Source organism: Coregonus clupeaformis, chromosome 33 (genome assembly GCF_020615455.1).
Source record: "Coregonus clupeaformis isolate EN_2021a chromosome 33, ASM2061545v1, whole genome shotgun sequence".
Lineage (NCBI taxonomy): Eukaryota > Metazoa > Chordata > Actinopteri > Salmoniformes > Salmonidae > Coregonus > Coregonus clupeaformis.
The window spans coordinates 32,996,238-33,021,845 of record NC_059224.1 but is presented as its reverse complement, the minus strand read 5'-3'; the positions used below and the strand labels follow the sequence as shown (position 1 = coordinate 33,021,845).

At 46.8% G+C, this 25,608-nt stretch overlaps 1 protein-coding gene across 1 annotated transcript in view; it reads right to left on the bottom strand.

The window, feature by feature from the left end:
* LOC121549024 (midasin-like) overlaps positions 1-25,608 on the bottom strand; it is a 60,177-nt gene that overhangs the window by 21,483 nt on the left and 13,086 nt on the right. The window contains exons 19-63 of the mRNA XM_045210252.1: positions 25,392-25,488; positions 25,175-25,288; positions 24,901-25,048; positions 24,679-24,786; positions 24,348-24,499; positions 23,473-23,651; positions 23,141-23,349; positions 16,184-16,330; positions 15,965-16,106; positions 15,666-15,800; positions 15,066-15,204; positions 14,734-14,872; positions 14,372-14,502; positions 14,035-14,173; positions 13,787-13,916; positions 13,299-13,559; positions 12,930-13,127; positions 12,482-12,690; positions 10,501-10,623; positions 10,152-10,349; positions 9,929-10,036; positions 9,290-9,478; positions 9,096-9,185; positions 8,677-8,940; positions 8,100-8,367; positions 7,543-7,702; positions 7,147-7,263; positions 6,851-7,059; positions 6,557-6,705; positions 6,136-6,335; positions 5,768-5,997; positions 5,451-5,564; positions 5,149-5,278; positions 4,822-4,928; positions 4,496-4,629; positions 4,158-4,318; positions 3,773-3,893; positions 3,286-3,499; positions 2,934-3,177; positions 2,576-2,699; positions 2,243-2,410; positions 1,735-1,949; positions 1,122-1,527; positions 841-953; positions 23-692 (exon numbers count right to left, since the gene is read on the bottom strand). Of these exons, the coding sequence (XP_045066187.1) occupies positions 23-692; positions 841-953; positions 1,122-1,527; positions 1,735-1,949; positions 2,243-2,410; positions 2,576-2,699; positions 2,934-3,177; positions 3,286-3,499; positions 3,773-3,893; positions 4,158-4,318; positions 4,496-4,629; positions 4,822-4,928; positions 5,149-5,278; positions 5,451-5,564; positions 5,768-5,997; positions 6,136-6,335; positions 6,557-6,705; positions 6,851-7,059; positions 7,147-7,263; positions 7,543-7,702; positions 8,100-8,367; positions 8,677-8,940; positions 9,096-9,185; positions 9,290-9,478; positions 9,929-10,036; positions 10,152-10,349; positions 10,501-10,623; positions 12,482-12,690; positions 12,930-13,127; positions 13,299-13,559; positions 13,787-13,916; positions 14,035-14,173; positions 14,372-14,502; positions 14,734-14,872; positions 15,066-15,204; positions 15,666-15,800; positions 15,965-16,106; positions 16,184-16,330; positions 23,141-23,349; positions 23,473-23,651; positions 24,348-24,499; positions 24,679-24,786; positions 24,901-25,048; positions 25,175-25,288; positions 25,392-25,488 (8,003 nt within the window). The remainder of the gene's footprint in view (positions 1-22; positions 693-840; positions 954-1,121; positions 1,528-1,734; positions 1,950-2,242; positions 2,411-2,575; positions 2,700-2,933; positions 3,178-3,285; positions 3,500-3,772; positions 3,894-4,157; positions 4,319-4,495; positions 4,630-4,821; positions 4,929-5,148; positions 5,279-5,450; positions 5,565-5,767; positions 5,998-6,135; positions 6,336-6,556; positions 6,706-6,850; positions 7,060-7,146; positions 7,264-7,542; positions 7,703-8,099; positions 8,368-8,676; positions 8,941-9,095; positions 9,186-9,289; positions 9,479-9,928; positions 10,037-10,151; positions 10,350-10,500; positions 10,624-12,481; positions 12,691-12,929; positions 13,128-13,298; positions 13,560-13,786; positions 13,917-14,034; positions 14,174-14,371; positions 14,503-14,733; positions 14,873-15,065; positions 15,205-15,665; positions 15,801-15,964; positions 16,107-16,183; positions 16,331-23,140; positions 23,350-23,472; positions 23,652-24,347; positions 24,500-24,678; positions 24,787-24,900; positions 25,049-25,174; positions 25,289-25,391; positions 25,489-25,608) is intronic.

The window sequence follows — 25,608 nt, the reverse complement described above, 5'->3', positions numbered from 1 at the left end:
AATCAAAACCTGTGATGCCCACCTGACAGATGTGTCTGAAGAGTTTGAGTGTGTCCTGGCTGAGCTGGCCTGTGGAGAGGGCGTGACACTGCAGGTACAGCAGAGCGTTCAGGAGTAACATCCCGGGCTCTGGGACCACTTGATCCAGATCCTGCTGGGGTAAGAGCTTCCCTAGGCCCCTCAGAACATCCATACACCCCCTGGAGCACAGGTAGTCTGCCCTGGCCAAGTAAGAGGGCAGGCTGGGGGACACAGAGGGGAAGGCCAGCAGGCAGGACACCAGCTTGGGCAGGCCAGGAATGGGGGTGAGGGAGGAGGCCACCTGGGATGCCACCAGCCTCATGCCGTGCCGGAGCTGGAGGATGGCGGTCCTCAGGGGCCCCACCACGTCAGGGTACAGCGGGTACTCCTCCGCCAGCCTCTGGGCGAAGCGGTGCTGTGATGCCTGCCACACGGCCTCCTCCTTCAGCAGGCCCTGAGTCCCCGACCTGAATTTGGGGCCGCTCCCCTGGAGGGCTTTCAGCAGGTGGGAGAGCAGGTCTTCCACAGCGGCTGGCTGGCCGATGCTGCAGAGGTAGTGCTGCAGCTCCTGGAAGAGCCTGCCGTACTGGGGCTCGTTGGGCCTGCAGGCCTGCTTCCTGGAGAGCTCTGCTATCTGCTCCTTCACCTGCTGCATACGGATCCACAGGTACCTTGCAGACACAGAGACAATTAAGTTTAAAAAGACCCTATCTGGCAAAAACCAGTCAACCAGAACTATCTGTGGCCAAATGCATAATATAGTGCCATGGTGTTTTAGGTCAGACACATTGAGTTTTGATACTGTGGACGGTCGTTCACCTGATGCGAGGATGCTGGAAGCCGTCAGTGGTGCTGCTTTCCTCCAGCTCAGCTCCGGTCAGCAGCTGAGAGGACAGACTGCGTCCTCTCCACTCCTCCTGCAGCAAAGCCAGCTGGGAAAGAGAGGAAGAGGCACCGTCGACGTCACATATAAGAGAACATAATGGATCTCTACTCCAATGTTAAAAAGATAAGAGACTTAATATCTCCTGTCATTACTACCCTCTACTACTGTACAATGTTGAAAGGAATAAGAGACTGCTGCATTGACAGTGGCCCACCTCCTCCTGGGCGTAGTCCAGCTTGTAGGCTCTCTTCACGGCCGGGTCGAAGATGGTCTGTGGGGTCCAGGTCTTAATCTGCAGCAGGCCCATGTTGACCCAGAAGACTCCGGAGCGGACCAGCTGGCTGAAGCCCTGGACGCGGATGGAGCCCTGGACCCTGTTCTGGACAAACTGCTGCAGGCAGGTGAGGAGGGCGTCCAGCAGGCCTTCGGGGAGCAGGTTGGGGGGCAGGAAGTCCCTGAGGGCGGTCTGGACCTCCTGGGCAGCTACCAGAGGGTCCTGGTCCTCCACCAAGCTCTCACAGGTCTCTGTGTAGCCCTCCTGCAGCCCTGGGGGGAGCAGCTCCGACAGGGATTGTAGCTGCCTGCGCAGCACCACACCCTGCAGCCGCAGGTCAGTACTCCTGAGAGAACCGAGAGAGAGAGTGTGAGACAGATAGAGATAATCTAGCCAAATGAAATGAATATGAATAGCGGTCTTATAGACATGCATCAAAACCATAGATTGTCTGCACCACTCTTGATATAGGTAGGGTAAGGAGGTTTTCTACTTATAGTGCCAGCGTTCTATATGTTGTGTATGGTGATTCCTCTCTATGAGCCTGAGGTACCTGAACTCAGCCAGGGCCGGGACAGCCATGTTGTCCCACAGCACGGCGGTGACATCTTGGAGCTGCTCAGTCCTCTCCCTCCACTCCCCCAGGGTGACCCGGGACGAGGATAAGAGGGTTGTCCCCGTGGGGTCCCAACGTCCCCCTGTCTCGCTGCTGCTAAGAACCCCTAACATGCACCTGGACCACACTGCTTTGCTCAGCATGTCAGGACCCTAGAGGTGACACAAGGAGAGTGAGTGAACGCCTCAGTTATGGAAAACGCAAATTCTATTAAAGAATGAACTAATCTTGTCCACCAGCCGGCTCTGTATGTGGTAGCAACTGAGCCTGGGGACAAGGTTAAGAAGTAATATATTGGAATCAGAATGGCAGGAAATTGATTTAAATTCTGTGATGTAAATGGGTCCAAATCCTGATGCACAAATCAAATCAACATCATTGACATCAACACACATTGAGTTTGTTTTGGCAAGCTCTCTAATATCATAGATGTTCCATTAGCTACCATTATTTCAGGTCCCAGAGGTGACTTGGATGATATCATCTGGCCCTCAGGACACATGGGGTCCCACTTCAGCCAGCGCTCGGGGTCAGAGGTCACACTGCTGCTCCACAGGGCCGACAGGGCCTCCGACAGCAGATCACACCACACAAACTGCAGCTCCTCCACAGGCTGGGAGGGGAGATGCAGGCAGGCACCACAGTCAACAACACATGACACAAAACCACATCTTCTGCTCTATGTTTGAGGCACAGGTACAGGAATGTCCTCTTGAAGGACAATACAAATTAATAAATCAATCAATTATACTGAGGGTAAACTGGTTGAACCACTGACCCGGTCACTGCTGAGGAGGAACCAAAGGGGCTGGAGCTGGCTGACGTTCATGGGGGTGGACTGGAGACAGAAGCGCAGGTGTTGGGAGACCTCACGACGCAGGCTGTCCTCTGAATCCCTGTCCCTGTGGACAAAAGTCAACTCTAGTTAGTTATCGATACAACTACATGACACAACAAACTTATTTTTTATGTAATTATTGGTGGTTTTGTGTGATGTTTTTAATATGTCAGAGATGATACATTTGAAACAATAGATACTTTCAGGCATGATTCAAAATCTGATTCAGTAAAGCAAGATAATCCTCCATCCTTCATGAATGTATTTCCTCCGTTGACCCAGTTTGGCCGTCTCTTACCCCTGTGTGAGAGCCAGCTGCAGCAGGTCGGTGCTGAGCCTGAGCTGGTTGAGTACGGCCAGCTCCTCCATGAGTGGCCAGAGCTGGGCCCTGCGGCTGAGCTGCTGTAACACCTCCCTACAGGGAGGGGCACTGTCCCCCTGGTCCCCCTCATCATGCATGGAGGAGTGTACCTCCAGAAGGCCACACAAGGTCATGTGATCCTGCTGCTGCTGTACGCACGACACCAGCCTCTCTAGGACACCTGGGGTCAGGATAGAATGGAATAATTAAATAGTTAGACAGACGCAAACACAGACAGACACACAGACAGACAAAGAGACACATACTTCACTCTGTAGCACCAGGTTACCTGAGTTCTGGGGCTCTAGCTGGTTGTTGGCTAGCAAGACCAGGCCCCAGGCTTCTAGCAGGCTTTCCTTTGTGTCCAGGCCCAGAGCGGCTCCCTGCAGGCGGACCAGCTCCTGTCTCCACAGAGAGGCTGTGTTGTCCAGCCTCAAGTCGCCCACGTCCAGGGCCCTGCTCAGGACCCTCAGCTGGGAAGCACACTCAGCCACAGACTCCAGCTATGGGAGATGGAGAGGGAGACAGCTTCATATAACATGACGATCTCCTGGAACTCTATCTGATGAAGGTGTCTGACAAATACGTTATTCAATGTTTTTAACTTTGACAATATTTTTATTTTATTTTTTTATATTTTTTATAATGGAGAATTCAACTTCAGAGATCTTCTGGTATCATTTGATTATTTAAGTTAGCACCTCTACTGCACTTGTTTGAGTGCCAATAACAGTTAGGGGAGTGTAAAGGTAGGTAGTGTTTGTGTTTCTCTGTACCTTGAATGGAAGGGGTTTCCCCAGCATCTTCTGGATGCTCTTCAGGGCGGTGGCCATGGTAACAGAGGTAGACAGGACGGTCTGGATGGCAGCTGACACCGTCTGGAGCTCCTGCTGACCACTGGAACAGCAGGATAGAACAGGGTTGTTGTCAGTCATTACATTGCAGCCAGAAAACACAAAGTCTGCCTCCCAAATGACCTTTCCCTATATTAGTACACTGGCTCCGGTCAAAAGTAGTGTACAATGTAGGGAATAGGGCACCATTTGGGACGCAGCCAAAACAACTTTTACAGTCAAGTCAATGTCATCGATTCTAATGTCCAGAATGTCTATTGGAGGATTCTAATACTGACTCCTGGGTAAAAAGGAAGGCGGTACTCACTCATGGGTGCCATCTCCCAGTAACAGCTGTGGCAGCCGGAGGATGAGGTGTTTCTGCACCCACTGCCAGTGTAGCGAGAGGACCGACACTCCCTGGGAGTCGGCAGGCAGAGAGTTACACACCTGCCAGAACCGGTCTCTCCACTGCAGCAGCTGCAGGATCTGTGGACACCATAGAGATAATATTTATTACTACCGTTCTATTTCATTCTGTGGTGGACACAACACACGAAAAGAAGTTAAGCCAAGGTTGACGACGGTTACTGAATGAGAAAAACTAAAAATGGAACTACAATGACTACTACGGTATTATGACTGTAGTGACTGAGTTCGACGAACCTCGAACATGAGATGGTCAGATATGTAGGGTTGTCCAGATTGCACAGCCTGCAGTGTGAATGTGTCCCACAGGTCAAAGAAGGAGCGCAGGTGCATCAGCACTGGGTGGGGCAGATGCCCAATGTCCACCGTCCCTTTAACGGTCAAAACAAACACTAATATTAGAACACCAACAATATTAAAACCTTTATATGTGTACAGTGACAAATTACTATATACTTGAACAAGGACTTCCACTGGGTTTTGTTAAACATGGTGTAGTGTACAGTCACCAAGTGAAGATGGAGAAGAAACTCACCTAAACTAGTGAATATGTATTTGTGTACCTTTAGAGAAAGCAGTGGCCAGCCTCAATGCACTGTTGTGTGCTGATGTCTTGATAGCACAGCTCCCCACCGCAGCCCTCTCCTCTCTGTCCATCAACAGTATGATCCTGTAAAGACACACATCACACCCAGGTTACTTAACAACCACAGCCACCATGTAAACCCAGTTACTAAACAGCCAGACTACCGGATGGAGGCTGTGTCCCAAATGGATCCCTATTCCCTATATAAGGCACTCGTTTTGACCAGAGCCCCATATGCCCTGGTCAAAAAGCAGTGCACTATATAGGGAATATGGAGCCATTTGGGACACAGGCAGACACATACCTGTTGGCCACTGCGTTGAGGGCCTCCATGAACTCCATGTACCTCTCCTCGTCCTCAAAGTTACACGTGTTGGCCAGAATGTCCAGGTACTGCTTGTTCCAACGCATGTCCACCAGAATCCTGTAGTCATCTAACAAGAACACAGACATGACCAGTAATGTCAGTTGTTCAATTTGTGAAAAGTAATTGTTTTGATGGGAGTTATGGTATGTAAGATCTGTGAAAAAGAGCTGGGGAGTTTTTTTTTTTTGTACAATCGGTATACAGAGTATACGTTGAGGAATTGAGTTAGTTTAGCCTACCTGTGCTGTGTGGTTGCAGCAGCTCAGTGAGGCACTTCCCCTTCACAGTCAGCTTGCTGCTGAACATGGCCTTCAGAGCTCTGTTCCCTGCCTCCAGCTGCACCAGCGCCACCTCTGTAAACAACAAACTGATCTCAGAGAGGTCCTTAAGAGTAACATGCACCACATAGACAGACAGCTACAAAGCTCCACTGACCACAGAGTAGTCCCTTGACATAAACAGTAACATAAACCAAATGCACACCCCTGGTAGGTAGCAACAAAGCTCCAAAAAGGATAAAAGCCCTAGGAATAAGGGCAGTGAGTGAGCTCCCTACCAGGGGCGTGCTTGTAGCTCTTGGCTAGGCTGGAGAGCCAGGCGGTACGGAGCATCCAGTCGGAGTGTGAGGCCCTTTCGATGAGCAGCCTGACGGCAGTGGGCAGCAGGCGTAGGGCGTCACCGTCCTCCACCAGGTCCACTACGCCGCCGGAGAACACCAGACCCTCGTGCAGCACTGTCCCGCTCTGAAGCGCCCTCTGGAGGTCACACAGGCTCAGCGGACGGCTCCTGGTGACACACACAGACACAAGTCAAGCTAAACGGTAGTGACAATAAGTCCCGGTAAAACTCTGGGGCCTAGTTCTAACCTGTTTGTCATATGATCAGTACAAACTCCTGGCCCGACCTGTGACATACGAGTCTCACCTCTTGCCCTGCATGCTGAGCGTGTTGAGGCAGAAGGAGAGGACCTGTCCGTCGCGGAGGACCGAGGAGAAGCAGGAGTCCTCCGTGGATAGCAGGGCAGAGGGGAAGCCATCGGGCCACACCCCGGCACACAGCAGTCCGCTGCCCCAGTCCTCTGTGTCCAGGATGGACAGGTGCCGCTCAATCACCTCCTGGGCTTGCTGGAACAAACAGAGCATAGGACAAAACATGTCAAGCTTATAAATATTATATAATATGACAATAAAAGTCGTATTGGACAGTGGGATGTCACTACACAGATCTAGACTGGTCGGCAGGGTATGCTACATCACAGAGTAACAGGGAGAGGCTGATTGACTGAGGGTAGCAGTGAGAGTTTTAAACAGTGTTCTATAATAGACAAGCTGGTGTTGGTTGGTACCCGTTGGCTGGCGTTGGTGCGTTGGCAGAGGGAGTAAGCCTCCCCACAGGCGTGCTGCAGGGCACTGGGTAGGTCCACCCCTCTCTGCAGCTGGCAGGACAGCAGGGCTGCAGCGTGGAGCAGGGAGGAGACACATGACGCAGGGGAGTCTGGATGGACAGAGAGAGAGATTCATATGGATACCATCTATGGACACCTTTCATTTGAAGAAACAAGCAAGTTGCCAACCCCAGCTGACATCTAACTGATATCCGACTTCATTTGGAGAGGTTTCTCTCAGTGCCCAGTGCTCACCCCAGATGGTAGCTTTGATGTCGGTGTGTATCTCGATCAGCAGGTCACACACACAGTCTCCGGTCACCCCAGCGGTGTGGAGCACAGTCTTCAGGTCCAGCGTGTCCCAGCAGACGCCCTCGTGTTCCCCTGGGATGTAGATCTCCACCCCTCGGTTCCTCATGGCTCTGGAGATCTGTCCATGGACTGGGTCCATGGTCAGGAACAACCTAAAGGAGATGGGAGACATGATGAGTTGAGACTGGACTATCCAAACAGAGTGTGTGTGTGTGTGTGTGTAATCCTTTGTATTTTACCTGAAGTTGGGGTGTGGGGTGATGGAGGGTGTGGTTCCGTCGATGACCCCGCGCTCGTTGATGGTCAGACAGCCGCCGGGCTCCAGCAGGGCATTCAGACGGTCCAACACAGAGGGACTTAACACAAACATAACAGCCATTTACCACACGTCCACCATCTGCAACACACTCTGGTGGCATCCTGCATCAGACCAAGGGTTAACTCAGACCAAGGGTTTCAGGAACTACCTAAGAAATATAGCGGTATCATTTCCTTCAATGTGATCATTTCAGATTCAGGCCCTGGTTCTGCTAAAGGCCTAATCTACTTTAAATGACAAATGTAGTGTTATTATTAGCTTTATTGTGATCATTTCAGATGCAGGTCCTAGTCATGCCATTGGCTGCATTTCTCACCTGCAAAAGTTGACGTTGTCCATGAGCAGCCAATCCCCAGCCTGTAGGGCCTGCACCAGCATGCCGTCCAGCCACTCAAAGCCTCCGTTACTCCAGCCGTCCTGCAGCTGGGCCAGACGCTCCTTCAGCAGGGTGAAGTCCATCTGCAGCTTGGACATGTCTTGAGGGAGGGTGGGGACACAGAACATAGAGTTTACACTACTCACCCAGAGTTTATCACATGAAGACGGGGAGATCTTTTCCTCTAGCAATGACACGTGCTGTGAGCAAAATGTTATGGTTCGTTTTCCCACAGCGCCTGTGTAGAATGACCTAGTGTAGAACGAACTAGTGTAGAACGACCCATTAGCACCCAAATGTACTACTTACTTCAAACATTTCATTAATCACTACCCATACACTCCGTCACCATGATTCTAGTGATAATCTGTTCCAGAGGGAGCTGCCTGGTCCTGACATTACCTGTAGGAAGATGTAATTGTCCGATGCATTTGTGATGTACCTTCCTGCCTGTTTGTGTTCTTCAATAAAAAATAAAGTTGACAAAAAGACATTACCTGTGAACACCTTGAGTTTGGTGTTAAGCTTCTGCAGGAGGAGGATGATGACCTCCAGTTTGTTGAGTGCCTCCGAGGTCACTGTCCCCCCGGTCCTCTCCAGCCCCTCCTCCTTCAGCCAGCGGTAGAACAGGCTCCAGGTCTTCAACAGGAACTCTGTATCCTGCACCCCCGCCCCGTCCAGCGACATCAGACCCCGCCGCGTCACCATGGCAACGATGTAGTCCACGTTCTCCAGCACCTGCTGCCAGGGCCGCACGATGTCCACCTGGAAAATAGACCGACCCAACTCAACGCTCTTGAAAAGGAAAGGGAGCCAACCCAACCCGTGCTGCAATCCCAACTCAACCAGCACTATAATTCAACACTCTATACTAAAAGCTCACAAATGCTACAAAGAACTTACCCTACAAAGAAGCGTGTTTGACTAAATTGCAGTCGGACTGCACAGAATCACTGATCTACAAATCACCTTGCATTCCTAATTACTACTCATTATGTGTCTTGATCACATAACCATTCTGCTCATCACCTTGCTCAAAATGATCCTCGCAAAAGTCTCTCTGTGATTGGTTACCTGCTCGAACCCTCCCAGCAGCTCGGTGGTGTCCATGGCGCTGTTCATGGCCATGACGCGGAGGCGGTGTCCGGTGAGCAGAGCCAGAAGGCGCACCAGGCTAGTCTTTCCGCTGGCCGTGGGGCCAACCAGCACTGCCATCCAGCCCATCTCCACACACTTCATCAGGGATTCCAGGGGCCGCAGCGCCTGGTGGGTGATGGACAGAGGGGGGTCCAGGGCCACAGGGGCTCCTCCGCTACGCTGGAGCACAGAGAAGCCCACCTGGATGAGAGGGAGAGAGGAGGAGGACAGAGAGGAAGGTCAACTCACTGCCTCGATAATTAGCTCTGAATGACACCATGTTATCAGTACGATCAAAACATTTATTGATAATATCTTTCAACCGAAAATTGGATGGAGTTCGCAACATGACAGACCTGCAAATTGAGTGGAGTGATGTGGAATTGTCTTGATCCGGTGTAGGGCTCAAAGTCCTCACCAAACACCTTCCTGAACACAGACAGCACCTGAAGACAACACACAAAACACGTCAAGAGATAAAAAAGAAAGTTTGAACACAAACCCACCAAGTAAAGGTACTACATATGTACAGGAGTTGTAGTCTACATACCTGGGCTTTGTCTGCCTCGGTCCTCATCCTGTCAGCGTACACCAACCCCACATGCTGCCCCGGGTTGAAGAACCCTGGTGATTGGTCGGTCTGCATCAGCTGACACCAGCGGAACATGTCACGCAGGTTGAACTCCCAGGGGCCTCCTCTCTGACCCCACTTCCTCTCCACAGACACCTCATGGACCAGCTGTGAGAAAATAAGAATACAACAGAACTTTGTCCATCAAAACATAATATTTTTACTGTCTGTTTTTTAGGGAAACAGTGTTAAAGAATGTGAGTGGCTGGGCAAATTGGTGTTTAAGACAGCAAAAAAGGACTAGGAGAAATATGGTGGCCAACACTGAAATGGGGGGGGGAGCTTAGTCACTTCATGACATTACAGAGGGGACAGTTAAAGTGGAAAAGTCCTCAACATAAATCAGAGGGACTATAGTGACCCATTTGACAAGGACATAGTGTTTTTGGTCACTTTGCCATGCACTAAATGTGAGGAACATCGGCCGCTGCTCTACAGGCTGGTGGGCATTGTCCTTGGCTGGCACAGTGAGGTCAAATATGGACACATGTCACCTCCCCAATGGTCAACGGTCACAGAGCCAAAAAACTGTCAGTGTAACAGGACTGCTCTACCTACCCGGTTGTTGAACTGCACCATTTTAGAGATGATCTGATTGTCAATGTTCGGGAAGATGGAGTCACCTATGAATTCCATGTCCTCACTGGTCAGTTGATCCACAAACACCTGAGAAAATAGGTGAAATGTCAGTTTATTTCCCCAAATTACTAAAATATATTAAATCAACCATAATATGTATTACATAATATATCTAAAAAAACACTAGCTCTTTATCACTTACTTGAGTGAATCTGTTGAGGAAGGATTTGGGCAGGCCCTTGCGCCCCCCTCCTTGTGTGAAGGGGTTCTGGCAGCCAAAGATCTTTGTCTTCTCGTGTTGCACCTGGAAGCTCATGCCCAGCTCTGGGATGTAGATCTCAGCACGGTGGTCAAAGCAGGCGTTTAACCCCTCCAGGACTGACTGTGATGCCAAGTTTAACTACACAGAAAAACACAGAAAAATAGACGTGTCATAAAATCTCATTCTTCTCCAAACATTTCTGTGGTCCCACGAAATATCACCTAAAACAACACAAATTCAAGTAAGTTTATACAAATGTCTATTTGCTGGTGAGTTAATGAGCCCCCACCTCATCCAGGACAATCCAGTGTCCAGCCTTCAGTCCAGCCAGGAGAGGGCCATCCCGCCATGCAAACTCTCCCCCTTTTCCTCCCTCCACAGGCAGGTCGGTCCCAAACAGGTCTGTCACATCCTGTCAGGATATGAAATGACATCATATATAGGTTAAAAGTGCTTCCACTTGTCCATTACTGTGTTGTTAATTCCTCACTCATTTAATTTCACAATCGTATACATTTATAACAGTACGACAATATGATGTACCTGAAGTTGAAAGTTCAAAAATGACATAATAATACTACACAGTGGGTATAGAAAGCCACCCACTTTCAAAATGTTCACCTTTTGTTGCCTTACAGCCTGAAATGAAAACACATAAAATCAGACTTTTTCCCGGCTTTATTTACACACAGTAACCCACAATATCCAAGTGAAAAATTAAATAAAATTAAAACGCTGAAAATTAAAACAGTAAAATACCCTATTTAGATAAGTGAACACCCCCCCGAGTTAATACTTGGTGGAACCACCTTTTGCTTGAATTACAGCCATGAGTCTCTTTGAATACGTCTACTAACTTTGCACACCTAGATTGTGCAATATTTGCCCATTCTTCTTTGCAGAAATGTTCAAGCTCAGTGAAATTGCATGGCGACCGCTCATGGACTGCACTCTTCAAGTCATTCCACAGATTCTCGATGGGATTTAGGTCGGGGCTCTGACTAGGGCCACTCAAGGACATTTCCCTTCTTGTCCTTCAGCCACTGTACGGTTGCTTTGGCGGTGTACTTTGGGTCATTGTCATGTTGAAACGTGAACCATCTTCCCATTTTCAACTTCCTGGCAGAGGGCTGCAGGTTCTCCTCAAGAATCTGTCGGTATTTTGCACTGTCCATTTTCCCTTCTATCCTGACAAGTGTTCCAGTCCTTGCTGAAGAGAAACACCCCAACAACAGGATGCTGCCACCGCTGTGCTTTACTGTAGGCACAGTGTTCTTTGGGTGGAAAGATGTATTGGGTTTTCGCCAGACATCATTTTGCGTTCAGGCCAAAAAGTTCAATTTTGGTCTCATCTGACCACAGCACCTTTTGCCACTTGGCCTCAGAATCTACAATGTGCTTTTTGGCAAAGCTCAAACGAGACTTGATGTTGCCTTTTTTGAGGAGTGTTTTTTTTCTTGCCACCCTCCCAGAGGCCAGATTTGTGGAGCGCTTGTGATATTGTGGTCACATGCACACATTGACCAATCTTTTGCCATAAAGGCCTGAAGCTCCTTCAAAGTTGCCATTGGCTTCTTGGTAGCCTCTCTGATCAGTCTCCTCCTTGCCCGGTCATCCAGTTTGGAGGGACGGCCTGATCTATGCAGGGTCTGGGTGGTTCCATATGCCTTCCACTTCTTAATAACAGTCTTAACTGTGCTCCGAGGGATAGACAAAGCCTTTGAAATATTTTTATAGCCATCCCCTGACTTGTGCCTTTCCACAACTGTATCTCGTAGATCTTTTGAAAGTACCTTTCCGCCCATAGTGGATTCTTTGCTTTGAAATGCACTACTAAGCAGTGGAGTCCTCTATGAACAACTGCTTTTATTCTGAACTAATCAAAGTCACTATAACTGATCACAGATGGAAGCAAATTAGCTTGATTTTTGATCTGGAAGGTGGTTGTTTATACCTCAGCAAGTTTGCAATTGCAATTCTAGGGGGGGTTGTTCACTTAACCAAATACAGTTTACATTTTTCTCACTTGGATATTGTGGGTTACTGTGTGTAAATAAAGCCAGAAAAAGTCTGATTTTATGTGTTTTCATTTCAGGCTGTAAGGCAACAAAAGGTGAACATTTTGAAAGGGGGTGGTGACTTTCTATACCCACTGTATACAAAATATGAATCCAGAAACTTTAAGTAACATTTTAAATTGGCATAATCATAGTAAAAGCCTACTGTATTAACACAAGAGCCCCAGTGAAAGTTTGTGAACGGCGTCTTACAGTCTGCTCAGAGAGGTTGATCCTGACGAGGTGGTTCCCAGAAGCCTTTGCCAGGGCGGCCACCAGGCTGGTCTTGCCCACTCCAGGGGAGCCCTCCAGCAGCACAGGTCTCTGCAGCTTCAGGGCCCGTAGGAGCCTCTGGGCGTTGACCGCTGTGGTGCCTGCGGCTATGGCATAGTCAGTCAGGCTCCTGCCTTCACTCTCGGGGCCTGATCAGAATAAAGGACAAAAAAATGGAATGAAAAAGGAAACAAAATCAATGAAAAAGGTCAAACACATTCAAGACCAACTCTTATGACACACAGAAACTGAAGGATGTTTTACAAAAACAGATCCATTAAACTACATGCTCTAGTCTAGGCTTGCTTCCTATGGCACCCTATTCCCTATATAGTGTACTACTTTTGACCAGGGCCCATGCTCTAGTCTAGGATCAAAGTGTCCCCACCTGAGGGGATGTAGAAGGGGTCGATGCCAAAGAAGTCGTCCCCCCACTGGGGCTCCCTGGACAGGCTGGTGTCGTAGACCCTCAGGGCGTCTAGCATCTCCTGGTCCAGCTTGGTGATCCCACCCAGCTTGGTATGCAGGAAGCTCAGGCAGGCCCTGCGCGCCACCAGGGCGTGCTCCGCCGCAGACACGGTGGTCCCTGTGACATCATAGATTCAATTATTATATGAGTTACTAAGCCTCATACAACAGCAGGCAGTGTCTTACACATGCTGTGTATTCTAGCCATACATAAGCAAAACAAATCTGGCACCAGATCATTTGCTGTTTTAATTCCACATCAACAACAGTCTGTGTCCTGGTGTCTGACCTGAGCCGATGCCGTCCACATAGACCAGGCACGCTGCGTGGATGAAGGCAGTCACCGTGTCCAGCCGGAGGTCCCACTCGGCCTCCTCCTCCTCGCCCTCGTCCCCCATGGTCATGAAGCCGTCGGCGTCGCGCTCACACACCAGGTTGAGGAAGTTCACCCAGGACAGGATGTCCCTGACGCTGACCACGCAGCGCCGCCCAAAGTCCTGGTTGGTCAGCCAGTCGATGAAGTCGAGCATGAGCTCAGCGATGTCTCCTCCTGGGTTGGGGGTCAAAGGGTCATGGTGAGAGATGGCCACAACAAGGAAGTAAAATCGATATTGAAAGTACTGGTGCCAAATAACACAGAGGGTGCAACAAATTTGAAGCAAAGCACAACAAAAACAGGAGAAGTTTATATAAAATATGCAGTCTGAGACTATTCTAGCCTATTAAATGCTACTCCTAGATGAATAGATGTATTATGTCTGTGGAGGAAAGGAGTACCTCGGTGATCGTTATCGTCCAATGAGAGGCCAGTCCTCAGGTTGTGCTGGATGATCTGCACCAGGTCACTGCGGATGTTACTCTGGGGGCACCAGATCTCTGTGAACCTGTTCCTCAGTGCAGGGGAGAGCTGGACACACACAGAGAAATGTTAACAAGTTGGACTGATACATAACAAACAGAACTGCTTGTCGTCCTGTAGAGGCAGAGTTAGAAAGGAATAGAATCATAGAATATAGACTGTTCACCTCCTTCTTCCCGAAGTCTCCCCCAGGGTTCATTGTGGCTACCATGCGGAAGTTCTGCCCTGCTGTAATCAGCTCCACGTCGTCATCATCTCCACTACCTTTCTCTGCCAGCACCAGAGACTTCTCCGTCTCTAGGACACTGAGCCAATCAGAAAGCAGGGTGAGAGCTTAGAGGTCAATGCTATCTAATGAAGTGCTATACGCTAATTATTTTTGAGGAAGTGGCTCTATTCCTAAATCCACACTAGCGTACCATTTAGAATGAAGTAATGTATTGGGCAAGGATTCTAAGTAGTACGCTGGTGCCGATATTGGAACATAGTCAGTGTGTGTGTACCTGTTGAGTCTCTCCAACACAGAGTCGTCAGCCAGGGAGATCTCGTCCATGAGGAACACCCCTCCTTCTCTCATGGCCAGAACCAGGGGCCCGTCGTGCCACTCAAACAACCTGCCGTCCTCAGCGTCTGCCTGTACCAACACACAACGACAGACGGGGGTGGGGTGGGGGGGTCAGTGGGACTGCATTATCTGTTGCATTATCATTTGTGACTGCATTGTCTTTACTAATATAGCAGCACTTTTACCTCAATTACTGTAAGTTATAAATGCCTTATAAAGGGTTTATGAAAGCTTCGTTGAGCCTGATAAAATTCATAGCTAATTTAGATTGTGCCCAATAACAGTGTAGTATCTATCTACCTGCTGTGTCCCAGTGTGTCTGACAGGACGCAGGCCTCCCAGGAAGTCAGACGTCTCCATGTGCAGGTGACAGTTGAGGGAGAATAACTTCTGTCCAGCCAGCGCAGCAAACAGCTGGCAGATGGTGGTCTTACCACACCTGGGGGGGAGGAGAACTTGTTCTAACTGATCTGTCATTCTGGAGGCTAATACTTTAATGTAGTGGCTTCAGGAGAAGTAGACAGAGTGTTGTCTTTCTTTAGGTACTACGAACCCATTCACTTTACCATGCTTGCTTTGGAAATTATATTTATAATTCAAATGGACAATCAGGAACTCTGTATGAATCGTACCCAGTGTCTCCCACCAATAGAACAGACTCCCCGAAACGCAGGGCCCGACCCAACTGCACGGCCAGTCTCCTCATCCCCCGTGTCCACACCATGTGACGGAACTCCTCAGGCACTCCCGCAAAGCTGTCCACGAACGGACCTGCCAATCACAATATTCCCAGATTAATTCTTCTGACACACTGGCCAATAAAAATGGCCTACTAAACTTGATTACAATTATTAGAGTACGTTACGCAAAGGGAGGTGGTGTCATTCCAGTTGAGAAGGACAACACCACATGACACACAATCCATCCACTTCACACTCAATATTCATGTTCACACACTATTGACCCCAAATAATGGAGAACAGTGAAGTACATATTGAGTACGTACAACCACGGGTTATCTGAGGCTTCTCTTACATGCACTCATAGGACCACATCTTTATATTGAACATTCTCCCTATCATATTCTGCACTTTGACATTATAGTTTTAGTTGAATGCTTTCCTGTGTTGTTGACAATCTCCTCTAATATGAATTGACTGAAGAACAAGGTCATGCACTCAGTTGTGTTAAATTGGCGTCTGTGTGTGTGAACCAGGCTCTGCTCTACTCACTAAACTGTGCGGTGAGCTGCTCCTCTGAGAACAGGTTGTCAGGGTTCACCGTCCTCTTGAAGTGTTTCTCCAGGATAGACTGGATGGTGGTGGCCTCCTCTGGCTTCCTGACCCGCCCAGCCAGCAGCATGAACCCTGAGAGAGAGACAGAGACAGAGAATGCATTGGGTTTGATTACATTATATGAAGTGGATGTGTCATTGACACAATCAAATTGAAAGAAATTACAGAAAAAGCAAGAGACAAAAACAAAATGTGCATTTTGCGTAAGATAGGGATGTGATTCGATTGGTCCTTACCATCATCAGCCAAATGCTGCAGCCAATCGCGTGCGTCATCCGTCTGCTCCTCCAGCCGATAGCGGTCGGCCCAGCGGAACAGATCTCTCAGGGTGATGAAGCCATGTTTCCCAGCAAACACTGTGGATCCCCTGCGAAGAGACTACACACACACACAACAACATTACCTCAATGCCAAAGGCAATGAGTTAGCAAGTGAAAGTGCTATGTGACACTCACCTGGAGATCCTGCATGACTTTGACCAGCTTGGAGCAGTAGGAGGGAGGAAGACTACATCTCTGGTGGAGGATGGTCTCTAGCTCGTCACTGGGCAACTCATCAAAGTGGAGCTCCACAAAACGATTTCTGAAGGCCCTAGACAGCACCTGAAGGGGGAAAGATTACATTGCACTCAATGAGACCTGGCCTGTCAAACTATACTACAGTGTTAATTTTGGCACTATTTTTGGGATCTAGTCTCAGTAATTTTGACCAAAATATAATTAAGTCACATTTTTGTCATTTCAATTATGATTTATTCTAGTTATTGTTAAAATGACGAAAACAGTGGGCCATTTTAGTCAACGAAATGCCCTTTTCATTTTTGCCACATCACATTTGTATTGCCTTACTGACTTCCATGAACCATAACTTTCATGGTAGGTTTATTTGAACAGTGAGAGACAGAATAACAACAAAAAAATCCAGAAAAACGCATGTCAAAAATGTTAGAAATTGATTTACATTTTAATGAGGTAAATAAGTATTTGACCCCCTTTCAATCAGAAAGATTTCTGGCTCCCAGGTGTCTTTTATACAGGTAACGAGCTGAGATTAGGAGCACACTCTTAAAGGGAGTGCTCCTTATCTCAGTTTGTTACCTGTATAAAAGACACCTGTCCACAGAAGCAATCAATCAATCAGATTCCAAACTCTCCACCATGGCCAAGACCAAAGAGCTCTCCAAGGATGTCAGGGACAAGATTGTAGACCTACACAAGGCTGGAATGGGCTACAAGACCATCGCCAAGCAGCTTGGTGAGAAGGTGACAACAGATGGTGCGATTATTCGCAAATGGAAGAAACACAAAATAACTGTCAATCTCCCTCGGCCTGGGGCTCCATCCAAGATCTCACCTTGTGGAGTTGCAATGATCATGAGAACGGTGAGGAATCAGCCCAGAACTACACGGGAGGATCTTGTCAATGATCTCAAGGCAGCTGGGACCATAGTCACCGAGAAAACAATTGGTAACACACTACGCCGTGAAGGACTGAAATCCTGCAGCGCCCGCAAGGTCCCCCTGCTCAAGAAAGCACATATAAAGGATGGGGCCATGTACCGTCAAATCTTAGGTGAGAACCTCCTTCCCTCAGCCAGGGCATTGAAAATGGGTATTCCAGCATGACAATGACCAACAAAGGAGTGGCTCAAGAAGAAACACATTAAGGTCCTGGAGTGGCCTAGCCAGTCTCCAGACCTTAATTCCATAGAAAATCTGTGGAGGGAGCTGAAGGTTTGAGTTGCCAAACGTCAGCTTCGAAACCTTAATGACTTGGAGAAGATCTGCAAAGAGGAGTGGGACAAAATCCCTCCTGAGATGTGTGCAAACCTGGTGGCCAACTACAAGAAACGTCTGACCTCTGTGCTTGCCAACAAGGGTTTTGCCACCAAGTACTAAGTCATGTTTTGCAGAGGGGTCAAATACTTATTTCCCTCATTAAAATGCAAATCAATTTATAACATTTTTGACATGCATTTTTCTGGATTTTGTTGTTGTTATTCTGTCTCTCATTGTTCAAATAAACCTACCATTAAAATTATAGACTGATCATGTCTTTGTCAGTGGGCAAACATACAAAATCAGCAGGGGATCAAATACTTTTTTCCCCTCACTGTATATAGGCTTGTCCAACCAATATTTTTCTGCATAACATACTATTCTCTTCCAACAGCAGAAATATGACAAACATATAAGAATTATCTGCCAATGCAAATTCTGAATTCAGCCTACTTAGATGTTGCACATTACATACAAAACAAACAGACGCACAGAAGCGCAGAGTGAGAGCAAGAGTGTCCCCTGTAATCAAGTCCGAGTCACCAATGGTTGGTCGAGTCACGAGTCCCTATGGCTGAAGTCCGAGTCCCAGTGCTCAAGTCCTGGTCCACGTGCTCAAAATAAAGTGATTTACCCAGTCAGATATAGTGTAGTGGCTAGAGGAGTTATTTACCCAGTCAGATATAGTGTAGTGGTAAGAGGAGTTATTTACCCAGTCAGATATAGTGTAGTGGTAAGAGGAGTTATTTACCCAGTCAGATATAGTGTAGTGGCAAGAGGAGTTATTTACCCAGTCAGATATAGTGTAGTGGCTAGAGGAGTTATTTACCCAGTCAGATATAGTGTAGTGGCAAGAGGAGTTATTTACCCAGTCAGATATAGTGTAGTGGCTAGAGGAGTTATTTACCCAGTCAGATATAGTGTAGTGGTAAGAGGAGTTATTTACCCAGTCAGATATAGTGTAGTGGCAAGAGGAGTTATTTACCCAGTCAGATATAGTGTAGTGGCAAGAGGAGTTATTTACCCAGTCAGATATAGTGTAGTGGCTAGAGGAGTTATTTACCCAGTCAGATATAGTGTAGTGGCTAGAGGAGTTATTTACCCAGTCAGATATAGTGTAGTGGCAAGAGGAGTTATTTACCCAGTCAGATATAGTGTAGTGGCAAGAGGAGTTATTTACCCAGTCAGATATAGTGTAGTGGTAAGAGGAGTTATTTACCCAGTCAGATATAGTGTAGTGGCTAGAGGAGTTATTTACCCAGTCAGATATAGTGTAGTGGCAAGAGGAGTTATTTACCCAGTCAGATATAGTGTAGTGGCTAGAGGAGTTATTTACCCAGTCAGATATAGTGTAGTGGCAAGAGGAGTTATTTACCCAGTCAGATATAGTGTAGTGGCTAGAGGAGTTATTTACCCAGTCAGATATAGTGTAGTGGCTAGAGGAGTTATTTACCCAGTCAGATATAGTGTAGTGGCTAGAGGAGTTATTTACCCAGTCAGATATAGTGTAGTGGTAAGAGGAGTTATTTACCCAGTCAGATATAGTGTAGTGGCTAGAGGAGTTATTTACCCAGTCAGATATAGTGTAGTGGCTAGAGGAGTTATTTACCCAGTCAGATATAGTGTAGTGGCTAGAGGAGTTATTTACCCAGTCAGATATAGTGTAGTGGTAAGAGGAGTTATTTACCCAGTCAGATATAGTGTAGTGGCTAGAGGAGTTATTTACCCAGTCAGATATAGTGTAGTGGTAAGAGGAGTTATTTACCCAGTCAGATATAGTGTAGTGGCTAGAGGAGTTATTTACCCAGTCAGATATAGTGTAGTGGCTAGAGGAGTTATTTACCCAGTCAGATATAGTGTAGTGGCAAGAGGAGTTATTTACCCAGTCAGATATAGTGTAGTGGCTAGAGGAGTTATTTACCCAGTCAGATATAGTGTAGTGGCAAGAGGAATTTAGTCAATAAATTGCTTGCTATCCCTTTTCCTTTCTTTCTGTGCCACCAAATGTTTGCATATAGACTACTGGTAATTATTTATTTATTTTGTTACCAGGGCCACGTTAAGTTGCAAAATGTTCTCGAATGTTGCAGATAGAAATTACATTAATAGAGCCAACGTTTTTCCTTATTCAACATGTCAGATAGAAATATGCTATCTAGAACAAACATGCCTATCTGAACATTCCAAAACGTTGCCTCCTGCTGAACGCGCCCTAGGTTGTTAGGTATTGCTAGCTAATGAGGTAAAAAGACTGAACAAGGTGTAGCCTAAAGAAATGGTTAACGGTCCGGTCCGCAAGTAGCCTAGTTTTAGAATGGCCCGCAATATGCTTTATGAATGTAAAAGACGGCCCGCCAAAGCACAAAAGAAGGAAAAAACATAGCGCCGGTATTGTGAGTCATATCTTTTGAACGGTAAGGCCTAGAATCAAGATGTTTTCTCTGAGGAAAAGAGGGAGAAATGCAGTGTGGAAAGTTGGAGGGTTGAGCGAGACTACAAATTCAAAGAGCCTACTTTTGGAGAGCAAAACATAGCTAGACTGTTGCTTTACTATTAAACTCAATGCTACTATTGTTTTTAATTTTGTAAAGCAGCTTATGTTTCTTAACCAGGCAAAGGGTAGCTAACTAGAAGGCTGGTGGTGACCGGTTAGCTACGGGGAAGCAAGAGAGTCGCCTGCGTGATGTGTATAATCGGAGGCGGAGCCTGTCTGCCCACACTCATCGCTTGCTCCTCCGCAGCTCACCAGCTGATGTAGCCTGTGTGTGTCGGGTGTGGCGCGTCCTTCCCACTGCTGACTAGAATGGCGCTGTGCTTTTGCACTGCTAATATTAATTGTGCTTATCACTGAAAAGCTCTCAATCTGTTGTCATGACTCTCCTGACAGTGGATCAAAGGACCCACCAGCTAGGCAAATGTTTGAAGATAGCCAGGCCCCCTCTCTCCCACAGAAGAGGGGAAGGGGGGGGCTGTGCCGGTCTTGACACCTTAATACTGGGTTGTAAATTTAAGCAGGAGAGAACTCTCTCTGGCTCTCTAGTATTGAGAAAATAATGCCTTTGTCTAGATAGAGAGTTTTGCCGCCTTCCTGACCCCTCCCTTTTGATAACAAAGCAGTCGTCTGTTGTTAGTCCACTAGGGTCCTGTTTCCATTGTATTACGTTTCTAATCAATAACCTATACCGTGTGTGTGTGTGTGTGTGTGTGTATGTATTCTGTGTTATTATTTAGTTAGCTAGTATATAAATAATGAAGCCAATTTGTGTATTGCTGATTCATAAGTAAGGTTAGGGTTCTTGTGGATTCAAGGATTATGCGACGTTCAGAATGTTGAGTTAATGATTAGTACTGACCGTTATCGAGATATATATCACACACACTACCGGTCCAAAGTTTTAGAACACATTCTCATTCAAGGGTTTTTCTTTATTTTGACTATTTTCTACATTGTAGAATAATAGTGAAGACATCAAAACAATGAAATAACACATATGGAATCATGTAGTAACCAAAAAAGTGTTAAACAAATCAAAATATATTTTATATTTGAGATTCTTCAAATAGCCACCCTTTTCCTTCAATTAGTCCCATGTAGCTCAGTTGGTAGAGCATGGCGTTTGCAACACCAGGGTTGTGGGTTCGATTCCCACGGGGGCCAGTATGAAAATGTATGCACTCACTAACTGTAAGTCGCTCTGGATAAGGGCGTCTGCTAAATGACTAAAATGTAATGACAGCTTTGCACACTCTTGGCATTTTCTCAACCAGCTTCATGAGGTAGTCACCTGGAATGCATTTCATTTAACAGGCGTGCCTTGTTAAAAGTTAATTTGTTGAATTTCTTTCCTTCTTAATGCGTTTGAGCCAATCAGTTGTGTTGTGACAAGGTGGGGGTGGGGGGGTATACAGAAGATAGCCCTATTTGGTAAAAGGCCTAGTCCATATTATGGCAAGAACAGCTCAAATAAGCAAAGAGAAACGACAGTCCATCATTACTTTAAGACATGAAGGTCAGTCAATACAGAACATCAAGAACTTTGAAAGTTTCTTCAAGTGCAGTCGCAAAAACCATCAAGTGCTACGATGAAACTGGCTCTCATGAGGACCACCACAGGAATGGAAGAACCAGAGTTACCTCTGCTGCAGAGGATAAGTTCATTAGAGTTACCAACCTCATAAATTGCAGCCCAAATAAATGCTTCAGAGTTCAAATAAGAGACACATCTCAACATCAACTGTTCAGAGGGGACTGTGTGAATCAGGCCTTCATGGTTGAATTGCTGCAAAGAAACCACTACTAAAGGACACCAATAAGAAGAGACTTGCTTGGGCCAAGAAACACGAGCAATGGACATTAGACCGGTGGAAATTTGTCCTTTGGTCTGGAGTCCAATTTGCAGATTTTTGGTTCCAACCGCCGTGTCTTTGTGAGACGCGGTGTGGGTGAACGGATGATCTCCACATGTGTATTTCCCACCATAAAGCATGGAGGAAGAGGTGTTATGGTGTGGGGGTGCTTTGCTGGTGACACTGTCTGTGATTTATTTAGAATTCAAGGCACACTTAACCAGCATGGCTACCACAGCATTCTGCAGCGATACGCCATCCCATCTGGGACTATCATTAATTTTTTCAACAGGACAATGAACCAACACACCTCCAGGCTGTGTAAGGGCTATTTTACCAAGAAGGAGAGTGATGGAGTGCTGCATCAGATGACCTGGCCTCCACAATCCCCTGACCTCAACCAAATTGAGATGGTTTGGGATGAGTCGGACCGCAGAGTGAAGGAAAAGCAGCCAGCAAGTGCTCAGCATATGTGGGAACTCCTTCAAGACTGTTGGAAAAGCATTCCAGGTGAAGCTGGTTTAGAGAATGCCAAGAGTGTGCAAAGCTGTCATCAAGGCAAAGGGTGGCTATTTGAAGAATCTCAAATATAATATATATTTTGATTTGTTTAACACTTTTTTGGTTACTACATGATTCCATATGTGTTATTTCAGTTTTGATGTCTTCACTATTATTCTACAATGTAGAAAATAGTCAAAATAAAGAAAAACCCTTGAATGAGTAGGTGTTCTAAAACTTTTGACCAGTAGTGTAATCTTCTAAGAGTTTAATTCAGGAGATGGTAACTCGTTAAATAACTAATTCCGTGGTGCCCCAAATTCCTAATGAGTTAATTGTTACATTATTAATTTAATTGAGTAACAATTAAACATAGTTAGTTGATTCAATAAATAACAGTCATCACATTAATGAAAGTCACGTCACTGTAAAAACTCTTGTCCAGTACACTTAGTAGTCAGATTTTAGTCACAGAGATAATTTCGATTAGTCTTATTTTAGTCAACTGAAATGAAAAATCATTTTCGTTTAGTTATAGATTTTTCTGGGTCTATTTAGTCATAGTGTCGTAATTTGCCACAGAAAAATAGTTGTTTGACGAATATGCTTGTCACTATTTTTGTTGATGAAATTAACACTGCTACACTACCATTATCCCAATTTGACTCTCTTAAGGGAGAGATCACATCGTACTCAGTGAAAAAATCTGTGTGCTTGCTTGAAATAACCAAACTACACTATCCCAATTTAATCTTAATATCCCACTATGGCCTTAGTGACGCGTACCTTTCTGCCTCCGTAGAAACCAGGAGGATTCTGGGTAGCGAACAGCATGAATCGGGGGTGAGCTTTGACCACTTCCTGTGTCTCTGCAACAAACAGCTCCCTGTTGTCGTCCAGCAGTCTGTTCAGGGCCTCTAGGACGTCTGTAGGGGCCAAGTTCAATTCATCTAGAATGATCCAGTAGCCTTTTCTCATGGCATCAATCAGAACGCCTATAGGGGAAGCATACACAGAGACACACACAAGCACAAAGACATTACACAGTAATCATGAACAGATTGTTTACTACAGGCTGTGTGAGACACTGCATGGCTACAGTTTAGAACTGGCCGTACCCTCTTTGAAGACCAGCTTGCCCCTGCCGTCAGAGGAGTAGCAGCCGATATACTCCTGGATGTCTGTGTGCTCGTGGTTGTTGATCCTCACACACTGGTTCCCCGTGGCGGCCGCTATCCACCTGATCAGGCTGGTCTTTCCCACCGATGTCTCTCCTTGGATCAAGACGGGGTGGCTCCTGAAGAACAAACAGAAATACATAAACAGAACATTTTTAGTGGCGTTTGGTAGGGTCTGTTTGTAGCAGTGTTCCAATGTGCAATTCGTGGAAGAGGAGTTGATTGATTTTCCTTGGCCTCGAGTGTACAGGTCATGGCTGCGTCCCAAATGGCACCTAAGATTTTGGTCAAACGTAGTGCACTATGTAGGGAATAGGGTACCATTTGGGATGCAACCCATGTGTCCAGAGAGGACTGAATTAATAAAGGGCAGAGAAACAATCAAGCACTTAGTGGGGACGATTGACCCGTGTGGTGTGGCCATCGAAACACACAACAACTTGTGAAATCCAGCCATGTCATCTTTATGGCAGCAGTGAGTGATGACAACTGATATTCGCTAACACAACTCATGTGACGCTCAGGTTGACAACACGATTTCCCTTTAAAGAAACAGAATCAACGCTGAATACAACAGTCAGATAGTGCCTACTATGACTAGGCTCCCCCAGAGCCATCAGTTTTATAATACTTTTTTAATATTCCTCATGTAAATGTTAATTGGGAGCTAACACGGCTGCCATAGAATGTTGACGTGTCATGTAAATGCATCATAATGCATAAACTGCATTGGCCCAACTCTCTAAATAAATGGTTCTGGGCGTCACAGATATTGACTAGGTTGATTGACGGCAGCAGGGGGTCAGTTTTCCTACCCGGCGGACACCACCCTGGCCAGGTCACGCAGGTTGAGCTTGACGGAGGTGGTGAGGATGTAGCTGGGGTCCAGGGCTGGCTCCATCTCCCCCTGGGAAACCCAGTAACCTTCCATCTGGATGCAGGGCCGCCCAGTGGGCTCCGGGATGGGCTGGGAGAAACACACAGAATAGGAGACACGGCTCACTCATGATCTCACGAATGAACTCATGATTATTAAGCACTTGAAATGACCCCAGATTGTTCCTTTAACTGTTCAAAACACTCCGAAATCTTGACGCATACATGTCTTATGGCCTAATTAGTCACTGTACAGGACTGCTGTGTTACCTGCTTCAGACACTTGGTGTTTCCCCCCATGATGTGTTGACACACCAGCTTCTGGACCATGGGATGGGAGCTGCGGTCCAGCTGGGTGAGGAAACTCAGACAGAAGCCCTGCAGAACGACACCAATGGAGAATCTGGTGACATCTGAACCTATGGTCCCATCTAATCAATGATGTTACTAAGGATATCAACATCAACAATGAAAGAGACTTTGGCCTCCTACCTCGTAGAGAGAGCGCTGGACGCTGTGGCAGGGGTTGGCTGCCACGTATTTCAGCGCCCTGCAGAGGGTACGCAGGCTGTAGTGGGGATGGTGTCCTGTCCCATCCACCAGCTTGGAGGTAGACTCCTTACGCACCGCCAGGTAAAAGCTGCATCACCAAAATAATCAAATCAATCAATCAAATCAGCAATCAATATGACATGACATTCAACGTGACTGTGGAAACTTGATGAGCCACATGATGGCTATGACAGTCTGTGTTCTGACCCCTGACCTTATGATGCCGTTGATGCTTTTCTTATTAGGGTTCAGTCCTTTCAGGTAGTCAGACACCAGGATGCGCAGGTCTCCCTCATTCTCCAGCTCTTCCACATACAGCTCAGTGAACCTGGGAAAAGAAAGGTTACAAAGTCAAACCACCATTAGTAGGGTTGTCGGTAAGTTAAAGACATTTCAGCCCCACACCAGGCCTGGTTCTCTCCTGTTCTCACCTGTTTCTGATGCCCAGGGGCAGGTTTCTCTTCCCCACGTCAGTCGCTGGGTTCATGCAGGCAAAGAGACGGAAGTCTGGATGGCGAACCAGGGGCTCTGCGCAAAACAAAGTGGAGTTTAATTCTGTCAGCAGCATCAAAGTGATCCTACTTCCAAAGTCAAGATCAACTAACAACTTCATGACCAAAATCATGAGAATAATAATATGTAATTTAT